The sequence below is a fragment of the Arthrobotrys flagrans genome, assembly GCF_004000055.1.
Source record: "Arthrobotrys flagrans strain CBS H-5679 chromosome Unknown unitig_1, whole genome shotgun sequence".
NCBI classification, from domain to species: Eukaryota; Fungi; Ascomycota; class Orbiliomycetes; order Orbiliales; family Orbiliaceae; genus Arthrobotrys; species Arthrobotrys flagrans.
This window is the reverse complement of record NW_027137556.1, coordinates 3,780,591-3,801,690: the sequence shown is the minus strand read 5'-3', so window position 1 is coordinate 3,801,690 and position 21,100 is coordinate 3,780,591. Positions and strand designations below refer to the sequence as shown.

The 21,100-nt window shown below is 45.9% G+C and overlaps 8 protein-coding genes across 8 annotated transcripts; 6 read left to right on the top strand and 2 right to left on the bottom strand.

Moving 5' to 3' along the window:
• Positions 1-43: 43 nt before the first annotated feature.
• DFL_009153 (uncharacterized protein) lies at positions 44-490 on the top strand (the record flags this gene model as incomplete). Its single annotated transcript, XM_067638995.1, has 1 exon — positions 44-490. The coding sequence occupies one exon, from the start codon at positions 44-46 to the stop codon at positions 488-490; it is 447 nt and encodes a 148-aa protein (XP_067486828.1).
• Positions 491-3,804: 3,314 nt separating this feature from the next.
• On the top strand, positions 3,805-4,469 carry DFL_009152 (uncharacterized protein; the record flags this gene model as incomplete). The annotated part of the gene is made up of 2 exons (XM_067638994.1): positions 3,805-3,913; positions 3,982-4,469. 2 exons carry the CDS (start codon positions 3,805-3,807, stop codon positions 4,467-4,469), a joined length of 597 nt encoding a protein of 198 aa, XP_067486827.1.
• A 540-nt stretch (positions 4,470-5,009) lies between these two features.
• DFL_009151 (uncharacterized protein) lies at positions 5,010-5,682 on the bottom strand (the record flags this gene model as incomplete). The annotated part of the gene is made up of 2 exons (XM_067638993.1): positions 5,010-5,408; positions 5,578-5,682. 2 exons carry the CDS (start codon positions 5,680-5,682, stop codon positions 5,010-5,012), a joined length of 504 nt encoding a protein of 167 aa, XP_067486826.1.
• Positions 5,683-7,421: 1,739 nt separating this feature from the next.
• On the top strand, positions 7,422-9,272 carry DFL_009150 (uncharacterized protein; the record flags this gene model as incomplete). The annotated part of the gene is made up of 2 exons (XM_067638992.1): positions 7,422-7,815; positions 7,891-9,272. The coding sequence occupies 2 exons, from the start codon at positions 7,422-7,424 to the stop codon at positions 9,270-9,272; spliced, it is 1,776 nt and encodes a 591-aa protein (XP_067486825.1).
• A 1,943-nt stretch (positions 9,273-11,215) lies between these two features.
• DFL_009149 (uncharacterized protein) lies at positions 11,216-11,867 on the top strand (the record flags this gene model as incomplete). The annotated part of the gene is made up of 3 exons (XM_067638990.1): positions 11,216-11,263; positions 11,333-11,641; positions 11,724-11,867. The coding sequence occupies 3 exons, from the start codon at positions 11,216-11,218 to the stop codon at positions 11,865-11,867; spliced, it is 501 nt and encodes a 166-aa protein (XP_067486824.1).
• A 762-nt stretch (positions 11,868-12,629) lies between these two features.
• Positions 12,630-14,025, bottom strand: DFL_009148 (uncharacterized protein; the record flags this gene model as incomplete). Its single annotated transcript, XM_067638989.1, has 3 exons — positions 12,630-13,198; positions 13,257-13,767; positions 13,834-14,025. 3 exons carry the CDS (start codon positions 14,023-14,025, stop codon positions 12,630-12,632), a joined length of 1,272 nt encoding a protein of 423 aa, XP_067486823.1.
• Positions 14,026-17,512: 3,487 nt separating this feature from the next.
• Positions 17,513-18,668, top strand: DFL_009147 (uncharacterized protein; the record flags this gene model as incomplete). Its single annotated transcript, XM_067638988.1, has 2 exons — positions 17,513-18,356; positions 18,415-18,668. 2 exons carry the CDS (start codon positions 17,513-17,515, stop codon positions 18,666-18,668), a joined length of 1,098 nt encoding a protein of 365 aa, XP_067486822.1.
• A 1,137-nt stretch (positions 18,669-19,805) lies between these two features.
• DFL_009146 (uncharacterized protein) lies at positions 19,806-20,744 on the top strand (the record flags this gene model as incomplete). Its single annotated transcript, XM_067638987.1, has 1 exon — positions 19,806-20,744. One exon carries the CDS (start codon positions 19,806-19,808, stop codon positions 20,742-20,744), a length of 939 nt encoding a protein of 312 aa, XP_067486821.1.
• Positions 20,745-21,100: the final 356 nt, after the last annotated feature.

The window sequence follows — 21,100 nt, the reverse complement described above, 5'->3', positions numbered from 1 at the left end:
GTCTAAACCCCGCCGGGAACCTCCTAAAACAAATATTTCCACAATGTCTTCTTTCTCAACTCAAATGCTTGGCCCAATTGTCGGCCTTAACCTCTGGACTCTCGTTATTGAAGGTTGGATGTATGCCACTCGCATCCCCGCCACGGTACGCGCCCAGGAGGCCGGGAAAATCAAAATGCGGCCCGATATGACGAAAGAAGAGTACAACGGCGCGCTCCCAGCAAGCGTCCGGTGGAAGGCCGACAACTACAACAACCTCATGGAGCAGCCGCTGCAGTTTTACGCCATTGCTCTAGTCGTCGCGCAGCTGGGGCGGGGTAACAGAGTTGACTTGGGATTGGCGTGGGCCTACGTGGGCGTGAGGGTTGTGCATTCGCTTGTTCATTGCTTGACAAACAAAATTCCCACGAGGTTCGGTCTCTTTGTGGCCAGTTCTGGGGTTTTGGCAGCATTGACAGTGAGAGCTGCCATCGCAGTGTTTGGCGCTTGAATTGCATCTGCTATATTCGTCTAGAGCTAGAAACTTGATATCTCAAAACCTCAGATAAGGCTTCCGTTTGCTCGAGTGTGCCATGCTGTGTTGAATAGCCCCACCCGACGTCTGACCTAAATTACCGAGTACTCATGTATGGATCTTGACAAGCATACGATATTGGGAGGGAACCTGGATAAATTAAACGCCTTCTATTTCTGTATCTATATCCTATTCAAATATGAATCCTCAACACTATTCCTTCAATTACAATTGCTGCCCGCTGGTTCGATATTGAAGCCTTCTGTGCCACTCGTCGCCCAGCCCCATAACTGTGGGGCGGGTACCTGAGTTGTAGGCGCCCGAGTTATGCAAACAAGATCTTAGGTGCATGCAAAAATAATGCAAGATGCCGTTCCCTCCATTCCATGATTCCATGAAGCTTCCTCGTAGCCGCTGCCACCAGTCAACCCCAAGCCGCTACCAGAGTTGATAACCCTGCAAAGACGTTAAAGCTTGACATTTAAAAGGTCACATGAGTTTGAAGTTTATATTTCAGGAGGGAAACATTGAAGATCTTAGTAAGTGAGCTACTATAGGTTCGGCGTTTAAAGCTTTGCAGTTAGCAGCCACTAAGGTACCTGTTTCGTAGGATCTCCAGAGACAATACGTCTAATTGGGCGCATTATATCAAAATCCTAGTTAAGTTCAAAGTTGATACATATTTCGAATATTCCAGGATTTCAACTAGCTGACTAGTATTACGTATTTTGATCGAATCGCGATGACCAAGCTACCGTTGTTTAACCCCCGTATGGGCGGCCGAATAAATGAGAATCTATTCTCCACACCGACAGTTTTGTGAAATTTCGTTTTTGGTTCACATGTTAAACGCCAATTTCATACATGTGCGCTAAAGGATACTATCAGCATTAAACAGCCACCATAGTGAAACTAGGCGGTGCAATTTTTCATATCGAGCTGGCCAACCGTACTTGCTTGCTGCAAGGTTGACAGCCACACGTGGGCACCCCAACTTTATAGCTCAGTGGCTTTTTGAGGAACCTGTCTTCTAGGTTGACACATATATCTAAGCGCTCAAGCTGTTAGTTATACGTTTCAAAAATAGAGAGAGACAAGAATAGATGTCGGTGGAAATTATACGAACCAATACACACTCCGGTTCCGAGTATTTTTTGATCGTCGACGTCGACATGATATGTACATGTACTTACTTAACTATATCGCACCGAATTCCAATATAATACTAGTGGCACTTGAGAGAGGGAATTCGAGACGATCACTTAAATTGAGCTGACAGCCGTACCTTCGAACCATATTTTCAAGCTTATGTCTACGTCCGGCGCCTTAGTCGCCCCGCTGGCCAAAAAATTATAGGAACTGCTTTACCTGACCTAATTGACCATTTACTCTGACTCGTAAACCACCTCGAGGATTTTTGGCACGACTAGCTGCTGATTTATTCCTATAATGTATCCCTATGGATCTTGACAAGCTTATCGGATGTAACATACGTTTTAGAGACCACTCGGATATCGCAATTGCAACATATAACACCAATGAATCTGACATTTCCCCCAAAACAATATAAATACATACCTTTTGATTTTCGAACCTAGTTATTTAAGTAGGTAATACACACCGACTTTATCAATAATGGAGCGCCGCCAGCTAACAACATTTTAGTTTACAAACAGTGAAATTTCAATACTAGATCTGATTGATCCTTCGTGTACTAAAAAAGCAATCTGGTGTCCTGAGAACAAAATTTGGACGACGTGTGGACGTATTCCAAGGGGTGATAGCTTATGTACGCATCTATCGGATCTGCTTGTTTGTAATAAAAGATTCCGATCATTGTTCTTCGGATCGAACTAGGAAAATAAGCAATTGTGATAGAATGTGACCTACTCGGTATCAATATCGGAGCGATCTTATATATATAAACTTCGTCATTCGTTGGTAGACAAGAGCTTGAAAGCTATAATTCTGGCGATATAAAACGCAGACAAGCATTATTATTTACTTACTATTGCGAAATATATAGCTCAAATTATAGTAGTATGTATACATATCTGTCCTGACAGCCGAGTCCTTCTACCTGCCAAATATTGAACGAACAATCGCTAGTTGTATCTAATTATATTACAAAACATCATCGCACATGTTCTGGGCATTTGGAATCGGGTCCCCCAACGGTTTCTTGGTGAACTCAAATCCGTCTTGCTGCTAAGGATCCCTATAATTCTGTTATTTATTAAATATTTTCAGCAACTGCAGGATTGTATACATGTAGCTTCGGTCTAGTGTGGGCATACGTCAGCACCTAAGCTTCGTACGACATTTGCCCAGAAGTATTGGATCACAAATTACAATTACATCCGAATATAATTGTATGTTTTGCACTATTATACAGTGAACCGTTAACAAACGAACTCAGCTTTATAGGTTCATGAGGGCAGGAGTCGCTTCTATAGACCAGATTGAACGGGCCTCAGCCGCTAAAGCCGTTCAACTTCTAGGAAACGTATCCGTATTCCCAGGTTTTCAATTCCATGACATATGCTTTATAACGTGTGTATTATGAAGATCCGAGAATTCGTCATCTTTCAAATACGGGTTATCTATGCGCGAATCCTAGAATATTCTGCAGGGGGGGTTAAACTCGGCGAAGCTTCGCACTGCCCAGAATAGCCAAGCAAGCGATTTTGGACACCCAACAACATGTCGTTTTGGCAGTGTGGTGACTTCATTCAAGAGACGCCAAAATCTCGCCTTTCGGATACGGCGCAACGCAGGGATTGTCCAGCACCCGTCTTCTCTCTAGACTAAGGGATTGTATCGATCAGGGTATGTAAATCCATAACCGGATTATTTTACGATGCAGCTGTTGACATGTCACGGAAAGTTTGCGGTTTTTGATACCAGCGGTGCCTGTATACAGTTAGCTGTAACCATTGTCCTCGGCCTTCTAGGTTCAACTTGTTTTTTTTTTTCCTGCAAGGCTCTTAGGGTTGATTTCGATTTCTCAGGTGCTGCCCAATCGTATTGTCTAGGGAAACCAATTGAAGAGTTAACTTTTGCCTTAAATCGTGAGGAGATGTATGTATCATGATATCGGATAAATCCTATAAATTACGCACGATTTCCGCTACGGATTCTTGTTTTTTTTCTACCATCCATCATCATCATCTTGGAGTTCACTCATTCACTCTCTTAGAAAAACGAAAAAAAGACCCACGTTCTTTTCCAGGTTCACGATAACTGCATTCCTTTCTTATTTTATCGACACTCCTTCAATTTTATCAATCATGAAGATCACATACGCCCTCTTCGCTATCGCTATTGGCGCTGACTTGGCTGCAGCCCATTGCAAAGAAGCTCTTGCATCGGTCAGCAAATATAAGTGCAAGTTGCCAAGTGAGTGTCCCGATTCCCATTCAGGATCAAGAGAATTATGAAGCTTACAAACTTTAAAAAATTTCCAGCCATTACTAAGACCTGGACCAAGACGACCACAAAGACCTGGACTAAGTCTTTCACCGGCCCAGCCACCACCCGCACTGTCACAATCACTGGCCCAGCGGGACAGGCCGTTACCAAGACCTGGACTACTACCTGCACTAAGACTATTACAATCAGTGGAAATCCACCCGCGCCGGTCACTGTCACTACGACTGCTACCGTCAGCGAAGATGCGCCCGAGTCAGCCACAGTCACTAAGACTGTTACTGTAACTGAAGATCCGCCCGAGCCAAACACTGTTACCAAGCCAAACACTACTGTCACAAAAACCGAGACCGTTACCGTTACCGAGCCTGGAGAGGGAGGTGACAGTGAGAACCCAACTCCGCCCCCAACCACAACAGACAACGACAGTGTTGAGACTCCGACCCCAACCACCACTACCCCTAGTGCTGGTGGCGAAGAAACTACACCAACTCCTGTTGATGATGGCAATGATGGATACTATTAAATCAGGATTTGATCTTTCTTCACGTTTACGAAAGTTTATGAGGTTACGATGTTTATGAGATCATGATTTATTCCTTCATGTACTTCATCCCTTATAGAGATCCGATATTCGATGGTTAGGGCCCGGGACTAGTCAGGAGATGGGAAAGATTCATATATTATAGTAGCTATCAGATTGTTATAGGTTATGTCGAATACAATCTATAAATTACTATATAAAGTCATTTTTGGTTCGTAGAGAGTATTTGTCTGTCGGTAATGTATATGTGGGCAAGATGTGTTGGCTTTGTGGCATTTCGAGTCAAGAACAACTTTAAGCAGCTGAAATTCACCGTCTTAACTGGAGCTTTCGCTGGCTGTCATTCGCTACTTACAATGCAAAGGTACAAAGTACCTAAAAAAGAGGCTTTGACCTTAAGGGCTTACTATCATACAACCAAGGTGTGTTACCAGTATGAAATCATATGAATCATATCTTTGTGGAGAGGAGTAATTCATTACTTGGTACTATGGAAATTCAAATATCGACGATACTAAAACCTTATGCAACCTCCCTCAGAACCCCACCCTCCGCATTTGTCTTATACATAAAACGGCTCTTAGCTCCGTCGGTAACACCAGGTACCAGATTCTCACACCAGAATTGTCTATCCGTCATCAATATCTTCCTCCCTGTCTCACCATCTCCACCAATCAGAACATCCTCATCCAGCGTTCCTGAGAATATATCAATCTCAGCTGGTGTCTTGGTGTTTCTCCAGCTTAGAGTCGACCCGCAGGTTTGGCAAAAGCCCCGAAAGACTCCAGTGCTTGAGGAGTATTCACGGAAGGAGCGGTCTTCACAGGTCCATGTTATTTGAGATGGTGTGACTGTGAAGATGTGGGCCATGAGAGCTCCGGTGGCTTTGCGGCATTGTGTGCAATGACAGATATTGTTTTTCTAAAATAGGGAAAGATATGTCCCAACCGGTCAGTCTATTGTATATATTCATATCCATGTCTTGGACGTTAAAATTAACATCGAAACTATTTCTGTTGGGCAGTTGTGGCGGAAAGTGCGTTGTCAAGTTGGAACGAAAGTTATAGAAACTGGAACACCAGGGAGATACCTTAGGCGGCCAGTGTCCCTGTGGAAAGGCAATCGAATACTTCACAGCCTTACACAGGCAACCGCCAGAAATGGGCTCATGAGTCCCGGTTCCAGCATCCGCCATGACGATGGCCGAAAGAGTCGTCGGTTCGAATCGGTTAGACGCAAGTGTTACATAAGCCCGCAGCACGACCACGATGGTAGGCTTGCGAGCCGTCCGGCTGTTGACAAAGTGAGCTTATTCGTCAAAAGACAGTTACACGAGATGTCGTCTTAATTTCGGAAGTCTTAGAACAAAGGTAGTAAGGATTAAACGTCTACAGCTCCAGTGGATGGAGTCACATTCTGTTTCCAGACGCAAGCCTTTGTCAGCAGCAGGGATTGGACATTCCCTAGGACGAAGAAAGCTTGGATGAATCAATCCATCGTAACAGGCCGAGCTCGATGATACTCGGCTTCCTCTTCTATGCAATGCTGCTGTGAAGCTTACTCATCCAACTACCGGTGTCTACAGAGTAACATATGTTGCATTGAGAAGAGGAATTGGTAAAACTGCGGATTTCCACATATTCAAATTGGTGCATCAAACCGCTCGTTCGCTCTTGAGAGCTAACAAATTTCGTACGAAACGGTACAGCCGTTTGTCGGATCCGATGTGGGTGTTTGCGTATCTCCGGGTCCCTGCAACGGCACTTTTCATGGGTGGGCCAGGCGCTAAGAAAAAGCTTGGTATCTTTTTCGGCCAACCTTCTCCTTGGGGTCGGAGAAACACGAGGTTCTTCACCGACATTTTAGGCAGGATGAGGTCATTTTATGGGAGTTTTGAAATCTGTATGAAGGTTTCCTCCTTGTCGGTCGATAAGTAAGGGCTGCAGTTTGCGTAAGCCTAAAGAGGAGTATTAACAATCCGAAGACTCATTTCTTACCGGACGGGATCAAGGGGGCTTCTAGAATATTAATAGTTTTCCTTCAATGCACAGACCGTTAGGGCAATGGTCTTTTGAAGTCAAAATCTTTTTTTTTTTTTCTTGGGGCGGCTGTTGCCGGTTTTCCGGTTTCAAGAATTCCAACGACCCGCTTGATCTAGATATTAATGTTTTAAAGCTCCTCCTCCTAAGAAAAGGGATACATATGATATCAATTCTGTGATAGACGTTTGATGGGAAAATATGCATGACCGCATGACCCTCATGCAATATTTTGGTGATTACAAAGGTAGCTCCACAAAAGCAAGCTTCGAAGTCGACATCGAAGACGATCAAGGTCGGCGTTATATCCCCGCGATAGAAAACATAGGCTCCGTGAGGAATTAACGGTCCATCTCGGCGGAGATAAAATCCTCCTTATGCAATAGATCGAAAGTTCTGTTTGGAGGGTGGCCAAAGGAACATCTGCATGTTTTTGAGTCGTGGCTATATGCATGAGGCGATATTGGCCTGTTCGGCCTACCCGGCCTCCCCAACAACGGCCCAGAATGAGCCGAGGCCATGCGCTAGCGCATCCCGAATCAGGATCCCATGCTCATGCCATGTTGCAAGGGTTTGCCGGCTGATCTCTCCGTCCCTGGCAGCCGGCCGAGTTCATTTTTTGGCTTTGCGAAAGAAAAAAAAAACATTTACACGCGGAAGCAAGGTATTTGAATATATTTAGGGTCTCGATTTCCCTTCTGATTCTGGATTTATTCTTTTAGTCTGTCCTCAGTATCTATTGAACTATCAATCGGCTTATCTATTATCTCCAAGATATCTTTAATATCTCTACAATCGATAGTATCATTTTCTCCATCGCCGCATATTCGCTCCTTCGGCTTAATTTGTTTTCTATACCTGTTGGAATAACGTCACACAATCGTGCGCCAACACAATGAACGAGCTCGACCTCGAACTTGTCAAATCAGAAGAGGATGCTCGCCGCCACCACACCCGCTCTAGCACTGAGGAGCGACGGTTGGAATTAGAGGCCTCTGCTTTGCATAAAAAAGAAACAGACTACTCAAACTCCTTAGACGAATCAATAGGGCCTGCTGTTTCCCGTGTTGCAACTGCTCGAGATGTTGGGGACGGAGTGGAAGCTGAACAAGTAAGGACGTTCATCTCGAGAACCAGAACAGCCCAATCCGTCCATGCAAATACCATCGGTGCGGACTCTACGAGGACAAGGTCAAGGAAGGAAAAGCTGCCGCCATTCGGTAGTGGGAAAGACTATCCACCTGATCTTCCGGATATTGAGAAATACATTGTGGAATTCGAGGGATTCGGTAGGTTCTAACCGATGTATCAGATGTATACTATATAAACTTAGGTGTGTGTATAGACTAACATGCATTTTTTAGATGATCCAATGCACCCACAAAACTGGGCTACCAAGAAAAAGTTTGCCCTGTCAGCCTTACTCGCATCCACTTGTGCCTTCTGTGTTTGGGGTTCTAGCATCTTCTCGCCAGCTATCATTGCCGTTTCTAGAGAATTCGGTGTTAGCACTGAAGTCGGTACTCTTGGTGTCTCCTTGTACGTCCTTGGATTCGCTACTGGTCCTTTGATTTGGGCTCCTCTCTCCGAATTGTACGGTCGACGATTACCATTGATTCTCGGAAATCTTGGGTTCGCTATCTTCCAACTCGGTGTCGCCAGTGGAAAGGATCTTCAGACAATTATTATCTGTCGATTTTTCGGTGGCCTCTTCGCCGCCTGTCCCTTGGCTGTTGTCGGTGGTGCATTCGCTGATATTTGGGATAATGCACATCGTGGTTATGCCATCAACGTATTTGCTCTTACTGTCTCGGTCCCCGCGCTTCTAGCACCAATTGCCGGTTCTTTCATCACTTATAGTCACCTTGGCTGGAGATGGACTGAATGGATCACCGCTATCATTGGTTTTGTTTTGCTCGGCCTCAACCTCATCTTTCTCGAGGAAACCTATGCTCCCGTCGTTTTAGTAGAAAAAGCGAGGACACTCCGACGATTGACCAAGAACTGGGGTATTCACGCCAAACAAGAACAAATTGAAGTTGACTTTAAGGAACTCGTCGAAAAGAACTTGTCCCGTCCTCTCAAGCTCCTCTTTACCGAACCAATCGTCTTCTTCATCTCCCTCTACATTGCCTTCATCTACGGTATGCTTTATCTCATGCTTACAGCCTACCCGATCGTTTTCATTCAGTACCACCATATCACGGGCGGCAACTCCTCACTTCCCTTCATCGGTCTCATTCTTGGACAGCTCATGGGTGGTGGAATTGTCTTCCTCTGGGAACCATACTATCTCAAAGCCCTTAAAGCCAACCGCGGTATCCCAATCCCCGAAAAACGTCTCCCGCCTGCAATGCTTGGTGGTTTCCTGTTTCCCATCGGTATCTTCTGGTTCGGTTGGACTGGTAACTACCCACATATCCATTGGATCGTTCCAACTGTCTCCGGTATCTTCACTGGCGCCGGTATCTTCCTCATCTTCCTGCAGTGCCTCAACTACATCATTGACGCATACCTCATGTTTGCCGCCTCAGCAATCGCAGCCAATACATTCTTGCGATCCATCTTCGGCGCTGTCTTCCCGCTCTTTGCAACCTACATGTTCAATTCCTTGAAGGTCAACTGGGCTGGTACACTTTTGGCGCTTGTCAGCGTAGTCTTGCTACCTTGTCCATTCATCTTTTACAAGTTTGGCAAGAGGCTCAGGCAGAAGAGCAAGTACGCGCCAACCTTCGGCGATAACTGAGATGGAGAGGTCATCGTTCGAAAATGGGAACTGTACAAACATAGAATGAGTAGAGAAAAGTTTGCATATCGGCATCACTATACCCTGGCTCTTTGAGTTCGGCCTTACGATTTTCTTTTTACAGTTTTGTTATTCCTTTTTAAAATTTATTGCGAACTGTTTTTCTTTTTGGTGAATGTTAATGGCATTTAAAAACACCTCATTGCATCGGCGTTTTTTGGGGACTATGGTACGATATCATGTCAAGGATCATATATTTTGAGGCCTATTGGTTTCGAATTCCTAATAGTTGTAATATTATCTATCTAACCGAGAGCATTTGTCTAATATTAAAACGAAATTTCCTAATCTTGCGATTGTGGGAATGTTCTAGATCTCCACTCCATTCAAAGCTAATTGATTATAATATGCATGTAGACCCATTGGCATGCCCTCTTTACTCAAATTAGAATCTTGTAAACTATGTGACTAGCACTAAATAGACTGGTACGCGGAATCCACGTGCATGAATGCCCGACCCTCCACAAATCCAACTTCTTAAACATCAGTCGCCCTAAACTCCTCAGCCCACTTAAACAACCCTTCAAAATCCCTACACATATGTACATTTCCAAACCCATCTACACCGTTAAGCTCCTTCTTCCATGGCTCCAAAGCCGAATCTGCGGCACAAACAATACTATTCCTCAAATACTCTAAACAATGCTTCGTATGCACAACATCATGATCATGAGACTCCAACGCGCTAAAATAGGATTTTACGATCATGTGCAAGCAGTGTAGTTGATGGAAAGAGGAGACGGCGAATTGGCCTTTATGCGTGGTATCCTGGGATACAAGGGATTCTGGTAACGGAGCAGATGAAGATTGTATAAGCTTTGACAAGGAGATGAAGCCACGGCCGTCTAATATGTCCGTTTTGCTCGTAGCGATTGCGGGAGCGGGAGCGGATGTGCCTGGTTAGTGATGGTGGGGTTTCCAAGATGGCAGGTGCAACATGCGGAATGTGGTGGACATGGGGAAGATATACATACTGGGGATTAAGCCTTTCCAAGCTTTCTCGCTTGCTTGCCTTCCTTCTTCGGTTGAGCGGTTGAGGTATATTGGATCGTCTTGGAAGATCTTGGAGATTGTTCCTACTATAAACAGGTTTTTGGCATTTTATATCAGAGTTCTTGATTGCAGATGTTCGCTTAGATTTACGGGATGCAAAAGTATAGTGTTCATGACGGGAAGATATAGGGAACAGAAAAATTAAGGTTTCGTACAAGTCGGAACGTTTAAATTCGGGAGCGAAGTTGATCCTTGCGCTTGTGGAGTTTTATCTTGGGCCGTTATCGGCTCTATAAATGCGAAATATGCGGATTGTACTAGTAAAGTCAAAATGCATGAAGTTATGGCCGTGGCTATAACGGCGATGGTAATTGGCGCCGGATTGAAAAGAAACTTTAGGCCTCGTGATGGCTTTTGACAATCGCGGGACTCCCCGAGCTCTTGGGATTCCTTAAAGATGAAGGGTTCATTTTCTGTGCTTATTCGTTCCATTGTGAGTCTAGACCAGTAGGCTATAGGGCTGGGGTGGAGAAGTTGAATTGACTTTGGAGATTCGATTGGAAGAATAACGACGCTGAACTCTTCGTTTTTTGCAAAGGAAGGAGATAGATGAATCGGAAAGATATGTTTACCCCATAGTCGAGAAAATAATCGTACCATCCTTTGCCGTATCTTGAAACGGTGTCGCCCGGGTAAATTGCCCGATATCCGGGAGCCTTGTCGAATTGTCATACGTTTCGTTGTCGATACTCTGTTGTATTATTTGTGTTGTGTCCCGATTCGGTAATATCGCATCCCGGCCTCCCACCCAAGCTCAAGCTCCACGACTTGGGCCTCGACATCACGACGTCACAATATCACGTACCGTTCCGTAGATACATACCATCACGATGGCTTCAACACCTGGGATTCCAGTCATTGCCATCATCGGCAAGCAGGTTAGCCTCTCACCTCACTTCCCCCCACCCTCTCATGCCGAACCCCAGCAAGCTAATACGTCTCCACAGAACAACCCAATCTACATCTACAACTCCCGCCTGCCTCTCCCTTCCACTTCTCTCACAACGTCTCTGGATCTACATCTCTTATTACACTCCACATTAGACGTCTTTGAAGCCCGATTACCCCAAAAGACTGCTGACCAGGACTTCGGCCTCCTCTTTGCGATTGACGAACGGTTGGCAGCGTATGGTTGGATGACGAATACGGGCGTTAAGTTCGTAGTTATCGTTGACCAGGGGTTTAATAGTAGCAGTGCATTAAGTACACGTGGTGGGGGGTTGGGAGGAGCGATTAGAGAGGCGGATTTGAAACCCGTATGTATAAACTACCACCCCAATGAAAAGGCTAGAATGGTTATTGGGATACATATAGAGCTAATGGGTATTACGGTGTTAGGTATTCAAATCGATACATACGGAGTATATAAAGTTGATATCGAATCCGTTTTATGATCACGAGAGTAAGGAGATGGTGAAGAGTAAGAAGTTCGCGGCGGCGCTGGAGAAGATTGCGGAAACGGGGATTCCGGGAGTGTATTGACAGGGCAGAGAGGAACGGAATATATAATATGGATATCAAGAATAAGATCCACGTACCGGGATTTGGATTTCCGGCTAGTGGGCTGGATGATACCCACCCGGTACCATGTCGGCATAGTCGGTATATGATCATTTAAGGGTCACTACCCGGGCCTCCGAATTATTATACGGCTTCGGATACCGTGAGTTTGGGTCACAACACCACTCCAGGACGACACATTCAAAGGGTCGTTGTAGATTCCTTGGTTCCTCAGGATGTCCAGAGATTCACCTCCTCGAGGGCAGCATTAGCATCATAGGGCCGCTTGGCTGGCCAAGCAAATTCCAGTATGAGCACGCTATGAGTATTGGTTTCCTATTGGGCGGTCTGGAACACACCAAACTGGCCATAACCTTACTTTTGTTTCCCTCGAGATATCTACGATAGATTGGTACTCTGGATATCAACTTTTGGAAATGTTATTCTTTATTTCTATTAAAAAGCAAGGCGATGTAAAGGTATCGTGCATTAAAGTACAAGAAGAAAGCGTTGAGAACAATCGTGGGTAGTAAGGCTAGACGATGAAGTAATAAAACAAATATGAAGAAAGAAGGAGTTGGCCTTAATTACAAGGCTGAAACCTCCCAATACCCAGTGTGATGAAATTTTATACACCAGAAAAAAAAGAAAATGCAATATAACGTAGGTCATAAGAATTTACCTTGAGAGGACGTAGGTGGGTACTCTTTCCACATCCGGTAACATATCTCACCCTCTGGGTGATTACTGAGCACCTCTCTCATTGACAACAACTCCCCATGGATGGTTAACCTTGCCATACATGATCTCCTTCAACCATGTCTTGATGGTGGCAGCATAAGCACCAGACTTGCATCCATCCGCCATTGTAGTGTTCATTGGCACCTCGATTCCCTTATCAACCTCGTGTTGGATGTATGAGATTGGAGCAACGAAAAATGCGGTACCACAGGCGAAGGCCTCGACGAGTCTTCCGCTTTCATACGCCTCAGCGATGTCATCGATCGTATAATTCTCTTCGACAACATCGAGTTTCTCAAGATGTTGAACTTCCTTAAGAACTTCGGTTGGATTGTGAGCGAGACGAGATCTAGCGAGCTCAAGGACGGAGCGACGGGTTACACCATCGAGAATGATCTTATCACCGAGAGGTGCGGTGATCAGTTCCAGACGGCCAGAGGTTTTGTTTTTCCAAACAACAAAGAAGTTGGAGGCACCGGCCTCGGTAACACGACCTTCGGATCCGAGGATCCAAAGAATCTGGTCGAAACCACGTTCTCGAGCCTCACCTTGGGCTTGGAGAGTTGGACCATCTAGGAATTATTGGGTAAGCATTCGAACATTCGGCTTTGCTGATTACAAGGAACTTACAGTTAGCTCCGACTTTGCTCCATCCGTGACCACCGGGCCAGGCGCGAACACCCATATCCTCCTTTGAAGCGAGCAATCTCATACCATTAGGGATTTCCATTGTTGGGAAGAGGACGGCAATGATGAAAACTGTCGCCTCCCTCGGCTTTTGGACACCCAAAGCAGCACCGGAAGCAATTACTGCCGGTCGAAGATAGATGAAGGTTTCGGGATTTGGGAGCCACTTCGGACAGTCAACGGAAACGAAGTTCTTGATGAGTTCTTCGAGTTGCTCGGGGTCAATTGGTGGGAGGGCTATTCTAGTGCTGGAAAGGTTCATTCTCTTGCAGTTGAGGTCCGGCCTGAAGAGACGGAGCTTGCCATCGACACCTCTGTACGCTTTCATGCCCTCAAAGGCTTGGGTGGCATAATGAATACAAGATGCAGTCGGCATAATGTCGAGGGGTCCATAGGGTCGGAGCTGAGGTGTTTCCCAGCCGCCCTTTTCAGTCCACTTCACCGTCAACATGTGCTATGAAGGATCATACGTTAGCTTGTGGCTCGAAAGGTCTCCTAGAGGTTCAATTGGACCTCTTACATCAGTCGACGAATTATGTTCCTTACGGATTGGGTCGTCCAAGGCAGGGACAACTCCTCCGTGTTTATTGAAGGTGTAGGTAAGTTTCGAAGCATCAAGCTGTGGCTTGGTTGCTTTTGCGAGGTCGGTCTTCATGGCAGATACGGTCAGCTCAGAAGCTGTTGCTGCGATTGGGACTGCTGCTGGTGCCATTTTGGATGTGGGAATGGGTCTTGAAAGTTATGTATTTGGTGACTACTGCGTTGTGGGGTGTTGGATAATTTGGATGTAGGTATGGTTTCTCCTACTTTCCGTGATTCTAATAGCACAGAGGAAGATAGAAGTCTTTTTTCAAAGCTGGTCCAATTAAGGTTGATGGGTCACAATAAGGGGTATTCTAAAGAAAATTTCTTTTCCTCTTGTCCAAACTCTGGAGCTCTGAAGAAAAGAGAAAGAAAAAAAAAAAAGGTACTGAAAAGGGACGCTATTGCGAGCAGTTGTCTCAACTTATATAGTGCGAAGTTGCAAGCTAGAGCTCTAACTGTTGGGGGTCTTGTTTAGGCTTTGCCCATTAGTTAATCAAAATTAAGCTTGCTTGCTGGCTTGCAATTGCCTGCGCCAGGAGAACTGCCTTATCACTTCGGAACGTTAAGGTCCCACCAGGTGACGCATTTTTCGTGAGGTCACATATGCTAGTCACGGATGCATACCGCTAAGCATACTATACGATATCAATTGACCTATAGATAAGTATTATACTGAAACTTCCAACGTGTACAAACGGGCCGATAACGGCTCGAATCATACGGTTGACGTGATAATTTACAATCCAGGGACCAGAAAATTCAATATATACGTCTTCCGGATCATAAAATCCAAGCCCGACACAGGATTGAAGTTTTGGTGAAGGATCCACAAGGGTAGCAGTTGTTTTTCACAATTGATGCCGCGCATGTTTTTTTTGTTGCTACTGCAATGCCGATGGTTGCCTGCGCTTCCCCAGAAGAACACCCTTCGCAAAGCGGCCGGCCTGGCATCGGAGACAATGCTTTACCGTTCAATGCTTTGAAAGCACAACTGAAAGAGGCGCTCTTCGCTGTGCTAAAAGATTAAGTAATTCTCAACAAAGAAACGTAAAACAAAGATAATGTGCAGTCCGAATCTGGGTGTAGTGGGCAAATCGAGAATGAACTTCCGAGTCACGCGGACCATTACATTCTATACCAGTTGCCCTACAGGACTTGACTATGTTTCTGGTCACACGGAGCTGTGCCTGTTTTGGGAGCACTGTCCATATAACCTCATTTAGGGAACCACAAGCTGAGCTTCATCGAGTACTAGCCACAGAGACGTCATGGTAGCCTTTGATTCGCTTTTAACCTTTGGCAGGTTCGTCAAAAAGCACGCCGACCTGGTACTACCTACATACAAAGCTTAAAGAGACGCCAATGAATTTCAAAAATTGTATTGCATCGGCAGATGCTCATCGCATCGACCTGAGCTCTCGTTCGTGGGAAGCGTCGGTTGATAACCTTCCAAATGCGACCCGATGATAACCGCTGCAAACCCCAGTTCGGCTATCGGCAACACAGCTGTAACAAGCCGTCGCGACAACCTCGAACAGGATGACGTTTCCTAGTCGGTGTCTCTTGCATTGACAGTCCGAATCGGTGCTAAGAAGCCCAGCCTAGGATTTCGGACACGAGGCCCGGGAGGCTCCGAGACTTTGATTTTCTGGGATTTGAATTTCTGGGAGATTGGTTGATTCTTGACCCATGGTCTTTTTATAGGCGCGATATCGAGATCTGGACGGCGTACAGCTCGCTTTTTGCCTGGAAGTCCGAAATGATTCGGCGACATAGGAATGAGGAAGGAGACAGAATCAGGGCCTTGCAAAGCTTATTCGGACGTCCCTTGACAGCTTTCGAGATAATCAGGCCTAGTTCTGTCGGTTTTATCCAGGAAGTGGTGACAATTATGTGCAAGATCGGCTTGGCGGATCGGGATGTTGGAATTTAGAGAGCATATGTGTTGTTTTGATGTTAAAAATTATATGTATCAAATGCATGGTCTCGCAGTGATGTATCACAGAATACTTGTCTGATGAAGATGGTGGTTCACCCGTAGTATACTAGTATGACATGTTATCTGCTGCGGTATCTTTGCATAGTTTAATATGATATTCAGAAAAGATTCATATATAATTATTGTCTATGCCATTCCTTCAAACCCTTTCGAAGTCGACATGTGTATCTGAGTATCTACAAATTGGAGTAAATGGTTACTTAAGTATATAAGCACTCAACAACCATATGGCTCTAGTGGAAGAAGGGTTGGTTATGCGAGAAGCAAGCTCTCTAGTACTTTAAACGTCAAAAGTGGGTGTGTCTTTGTAGCTCACGTTTGATCGATTAGGACAGACCCTCGATCCTTCTCCACGGGCTTTCGCCATGACCGGGTTGATACTACGAGGATCCCAATGAATATAGCCTTTTGATTTTGTGGGCATCATTAAAATCGCCCTGTATGAGACTATAGGTTGTGTGAAGGGTAATTGGGTCCCGTATTTGTAGCTGGAAGCACTTTGTGGCAGGCCGTAGCAACGGCGCGTATAAAGGTATACCGTCTACATCTCTCAACTCTTCTTCTCCTCCATCCCTCCTCCCTTCACCAACACCATCATCAGCTTCCCACTTCAGACACCAGCTACATCTTCTCGTGAATAACTCTCATCAGCTTCACTCCAGATCGTATCTGCATCCTCTGCTCTCTCCATTCTTCCCTCCATATCTTTTGATTGACTTCAAGCTCTTGTTCGTTCTCGTCAATTGCTTCACCTGCCTCTCTCTCACCAACTGCAACTCATCTTCCAAGTTTCCCCTACAGTTGTTTCTTCCTTACAATCCTCTCTTGTTCGGTTGAACATCCACGGCTCTCTTGAAAGCTTCACGGTCATCTTGAAACTGCTCGAAAGCCGTCCTCTTGGTCTGTACTCTCTCAATCCATCTGTTCTCCGTTGCGAATAAGCTCCTGCTTCATCGTAGCAGCCCGACATTCGGACCTCCAGTCCTGCATCAGAGCTTCTTTAGTTCCCTAAGAGCAGCTACTGAGCCTAACGATCAACAACACCCTTTCTCTTGACTCCCTCATCTTTGAAAGTTTCGTCTTTCATCTGCACACTCGTCATCCGGAAAGTTGGGGTTTCAAGACGCGTCTTATTCATTTCATCCCCCTCTTTGTCCAAAACCTGCTTCCTGCTTCTGTCTTTCTCACTTCGTAAGGAAAGACAAGCTCTTCGACTCCTCTCATCGTTTCCCGACTGCTCGAACACCTGTTTTAGCTGTTCACCTGTCCTTCGGATCTCGCATCCCTCAAGCATCCAGTCATTGTTGAGCCATCTTTAGCAACGACATCAACTTCGCAGCTCTTCCAGAAAATCCCTGAAACGATCGGTTACATCGTTTCTACTAAGGTTTAGATAATCCATATCTTTCTTTCCTTATTTTCTACTTCCTTCCCTCGGACCACCGTTTTTGGTCTCAGTCTCGACACCTTCCTCTCACGCACATCCTCTTTGCTGTTTTTCATCCCCAGCAAAGAACATACATTCCGTCAGTATCGTTTTCAGTACGAACCACCACCCCCTCTCTGCCTAACATATCTTCCAGTCATTGAGCCATTGGATCAGATATCGACAAAGATGTTCCACTCCAGAAAGTCCAAGAACATCAAAGACTTGCCTGCCTACAGCAGCCTGAGAGCCTCGGGAGCAACCAAGCCAGTTGCAGAGAAACCAGAGGCGAAAGATACGGGTTCGGCCCAGAAGAGGAAGTTGGGGACATTTTCTGAAGACAATGACCTTCAATCGGATCTCCAGCTAGCGAAGAGAATCAGAAGGGCCAAGGATCTGGTTGCTAAGCTAGAGTCCCTTAACGAAAAGGGCCCCAAGGGATTGGCAGATACGAAAAATACGCCAGTGACTCCCCAAAACAAGGTCCTCGGGGACCTTAAAATCCGGGACTATACAACGCCGAAGACGACAGGGAGCGACAAGGCGATCCGTCTCCTTGTGGAGGAGCGGATGAACAAGGAGGCCAAGTACCAAGGCCTCCCGGAGAGGACGAGAGCAATCGTCCTCAATGCTCGTTGTCACGCCGAGGAAAAGAAGGCAAAGGTGGAGGAACTAAAGACCCGAAGGGCGAATGTCGAGAGGTGGGCTTCTTTCAGAAACCGCCTCGAAAGAGGTAGGCTGCCTGCGGACAGGCACCTATGGGGCCCCATGCTGCTTGGGGAAAAGCGGGTCACCCGTGGTTGGGTTGACCAGGAGGATACGGACAAGGATGTCCAAGACATCCTGAAGAGGTGGTCAGCCGTCGTGGAGGGGATGTCCAAAGCCCCGGTCTCTCCTCGGGAGGACCGTGAGGCGGCGGAGGGGGCGGCGGAGAAGGGGAAGAAGGGACCTGCTGGGCCTGCCTTCGACGCGCTGCGGGCCAAGTTCGAGAGGGGGGAGATCAAGAAAAAGGAGATGGTGAAGAAGGTGAGCGGTAAGTGATCTCTTAAATTCAACCGCTAGAGAACCATATGTTCTAACAAGCTATCTAGATGAGCTCACAAAGGCCAACATCGTCCGCCTCACAGCCAAGTACGAGGCTCTAATGGCAGATCACGAGCGGGCCTTCGACGAGGTCGTCAAGGCGGAGAGGGAGCTGTTGGAGCTGAGGGGAAAGGTAGCTAAGCTACCAATCGGAAACTCGAGGGCCGTGGCGGAGTTTGCGGAGGAGATCATCAAGTCCTCGACCAAAGTGGTCGAGGAGGTGGGGAAGAAGGAAAAGGTACTATACACATTCTCCTATTAGAAACAAGCCATCGTTAACATAATCTCAACTTTGTAGGAAAGGCTGCGTAAGCAGCTGAAGGGAGAGAAGAGGGCCCTCCGATCCCTCCGGCGCCGATAAATCCCCGGCCCCCAGACCCATCGCTCTGAGAATGCGCCGTCGTTCTCTTCGGCTTCGAATTTGAAAAGCATTTAGCGATCTCATTACGACTTATTCTCGAGCGCCTGCATTTGCGCATTACGGATTTGGTTTTTTTCTTTTCTTTTTTCAGTACTCTCCGCTTCTTGGTACTATCTTCTTATTATCACGGCCCACGTTGTCAAGTAACCCCCTTGACCCCAACCTCCACAAAAACCCCATACTCTTGCTCGATAGGCCCATGCAGTGGTGCCTAATTCTCCAACTCTACTCCCTCGCCTCTTCTGTACCCCCAAAGCATAGACACGATAAATATTCTCCTTGGATTCCCTTCACCATAGCGTCCTTCTTTTGATGTCAGCAGCTTCGAAGCTGATATTTTGTTCTTACTTGATCTAGATTTGCACATCGGTCCTCTTACACCCTGGTCCTTAATTTTTCTTCCTCAGCATGCACTATCCTGACAGATAATTCTTCTGTACCTTTTGGACAAAAGCAAACAGTGCGATCATTTTGCTACACACACGACAGACCCTATTTACTTTCTGATGGGAGGGATTCTGAACATGCAAAGAGGGAATGATTCCTGAAGACGAAGCTATACCAAACATCTCGCGTTCTTAATAACTTCTGGTCATAACTTTGTGGCTTAACGTCTTCGCTGGAAGAATCATGTCGTTTACTCATTTGATTGTTGTTTTTATTTCCGTTTATTCTAGCTATGCACAGGGGTTGTCTTTACGATTATTATAGAGATAGCTTGACTAGATTTGTTTCTTCTAGACCCTCCATCGATTATCTTTTGATGACGATAGGTTTGCAGACTAGTAGATTCGGTCTCGTCGGTTAGAATGGATGGAATCCCTTTGTACCCGTCAAAATGTGTTTGTCCAAATTATATGTTGTGATCGTAAAATGCAACAGTAGTGCACAAATCCAAGCTCCAGGCTTCGTAGCTTCCAACTTCCCTGACTCGAACAACTTCACTACATCCTCTCCACTCCATCATCATCTTCAACCATGGAGGACCTCCTCGCCCTCCACCGGAAACAACTCCGCGACCTTCAATCCGTAATAACCCAGAAGAAGAAATCCGCAACCAAGAAAACCCGACGCGGTGTAAACGACGACTGCGAACGTCTAGAACGAGAGTTAAAAGAAAAACAAGCATTAGAAATCGCAGCGCTAGAGAAAGAATCAAACCCCGATGCCGCCGGCGAAGAAAACGAAGATCCCTCAGAGCCGGCCGTAGCAGATAACTCCGGGCCAGAAGTTGTACCAAAAGACGAAGATATCTCCTCCAAACTCCAAGAAACCACCCTCGAAGACCCCGCCGCCCCCACAAACCATGAAAGGATACGACCGTCATCATCCAAAAAGCCCAACCGAGCCAAAGCCCGCCTCGCCCGCCGCGCCGCCCAACTCGAAAATATCACCGCCCAAGCCGAACAGGAAGCCGCATCGCAACCAAACTTACGCGCCATAGAAGCAGAACGCATGAAACAACTATTCGAAGAAAATGGATTGGTAGAAATACAAATCGCCCCGGATGGTCATTGTTTATACTCTGCTTTTGCAGTAGGGTTGGAAGGTGCTGGGATTCCGTTGTCTGACGAACCTTCATCAGATGGGACGAAGCAGAGGGGGTATACGTTTACTAGGAAGGCGGCGGGGGAGTATATTTCATCACATCCGGATGATTTTGTACCCTTTTTGGAAGAGGGGGAGACGTTGGATGGTCATGTTAGGAAAGTTACCAATACGGCGGAGTGGGGTGGACATATGGAGTTATTGGCACTGGCGAAGGAATATGGAGTCACTGTGAAGGTTGTGCAGGCACAGGGGGTGGGGGTTACGGTTATGAATGGGGATGAGGGTCAGAAGGCGGATGTATGGCTGGCATACCATAGGAAGGGGTATGGACTCGGAGAACACTATAACGCTTTAAGGAAGAAGTGAAGGGTTAATGTGAGTGAGGCATTGTGCAATCACGAGAGGTCTGCATACACGGAGTATTGGAGTTTTTCGAGGATACATTCAAGGGCAAAATAGAGAAAAGTATTGTGCGAAATAGTAATCATAGATTACTACTTATCTGATATATGATAATCGAGACACACCATTATCATTTGATTCCACAACCTAGATAAAACTTGCATAAAGATTCGGGATATAAAAGCAGAAAGGTAAAGTAGATAATCCAAAATCAAAAGGTCCGCTAATGCCAACAGAAGCAATCCATTTCTCTTTTCTCTTCTTCTTCTTCTTCTTCTTCTTCTTCTTCTTCTTCTTCATGATATTGCAATTCCAAGATA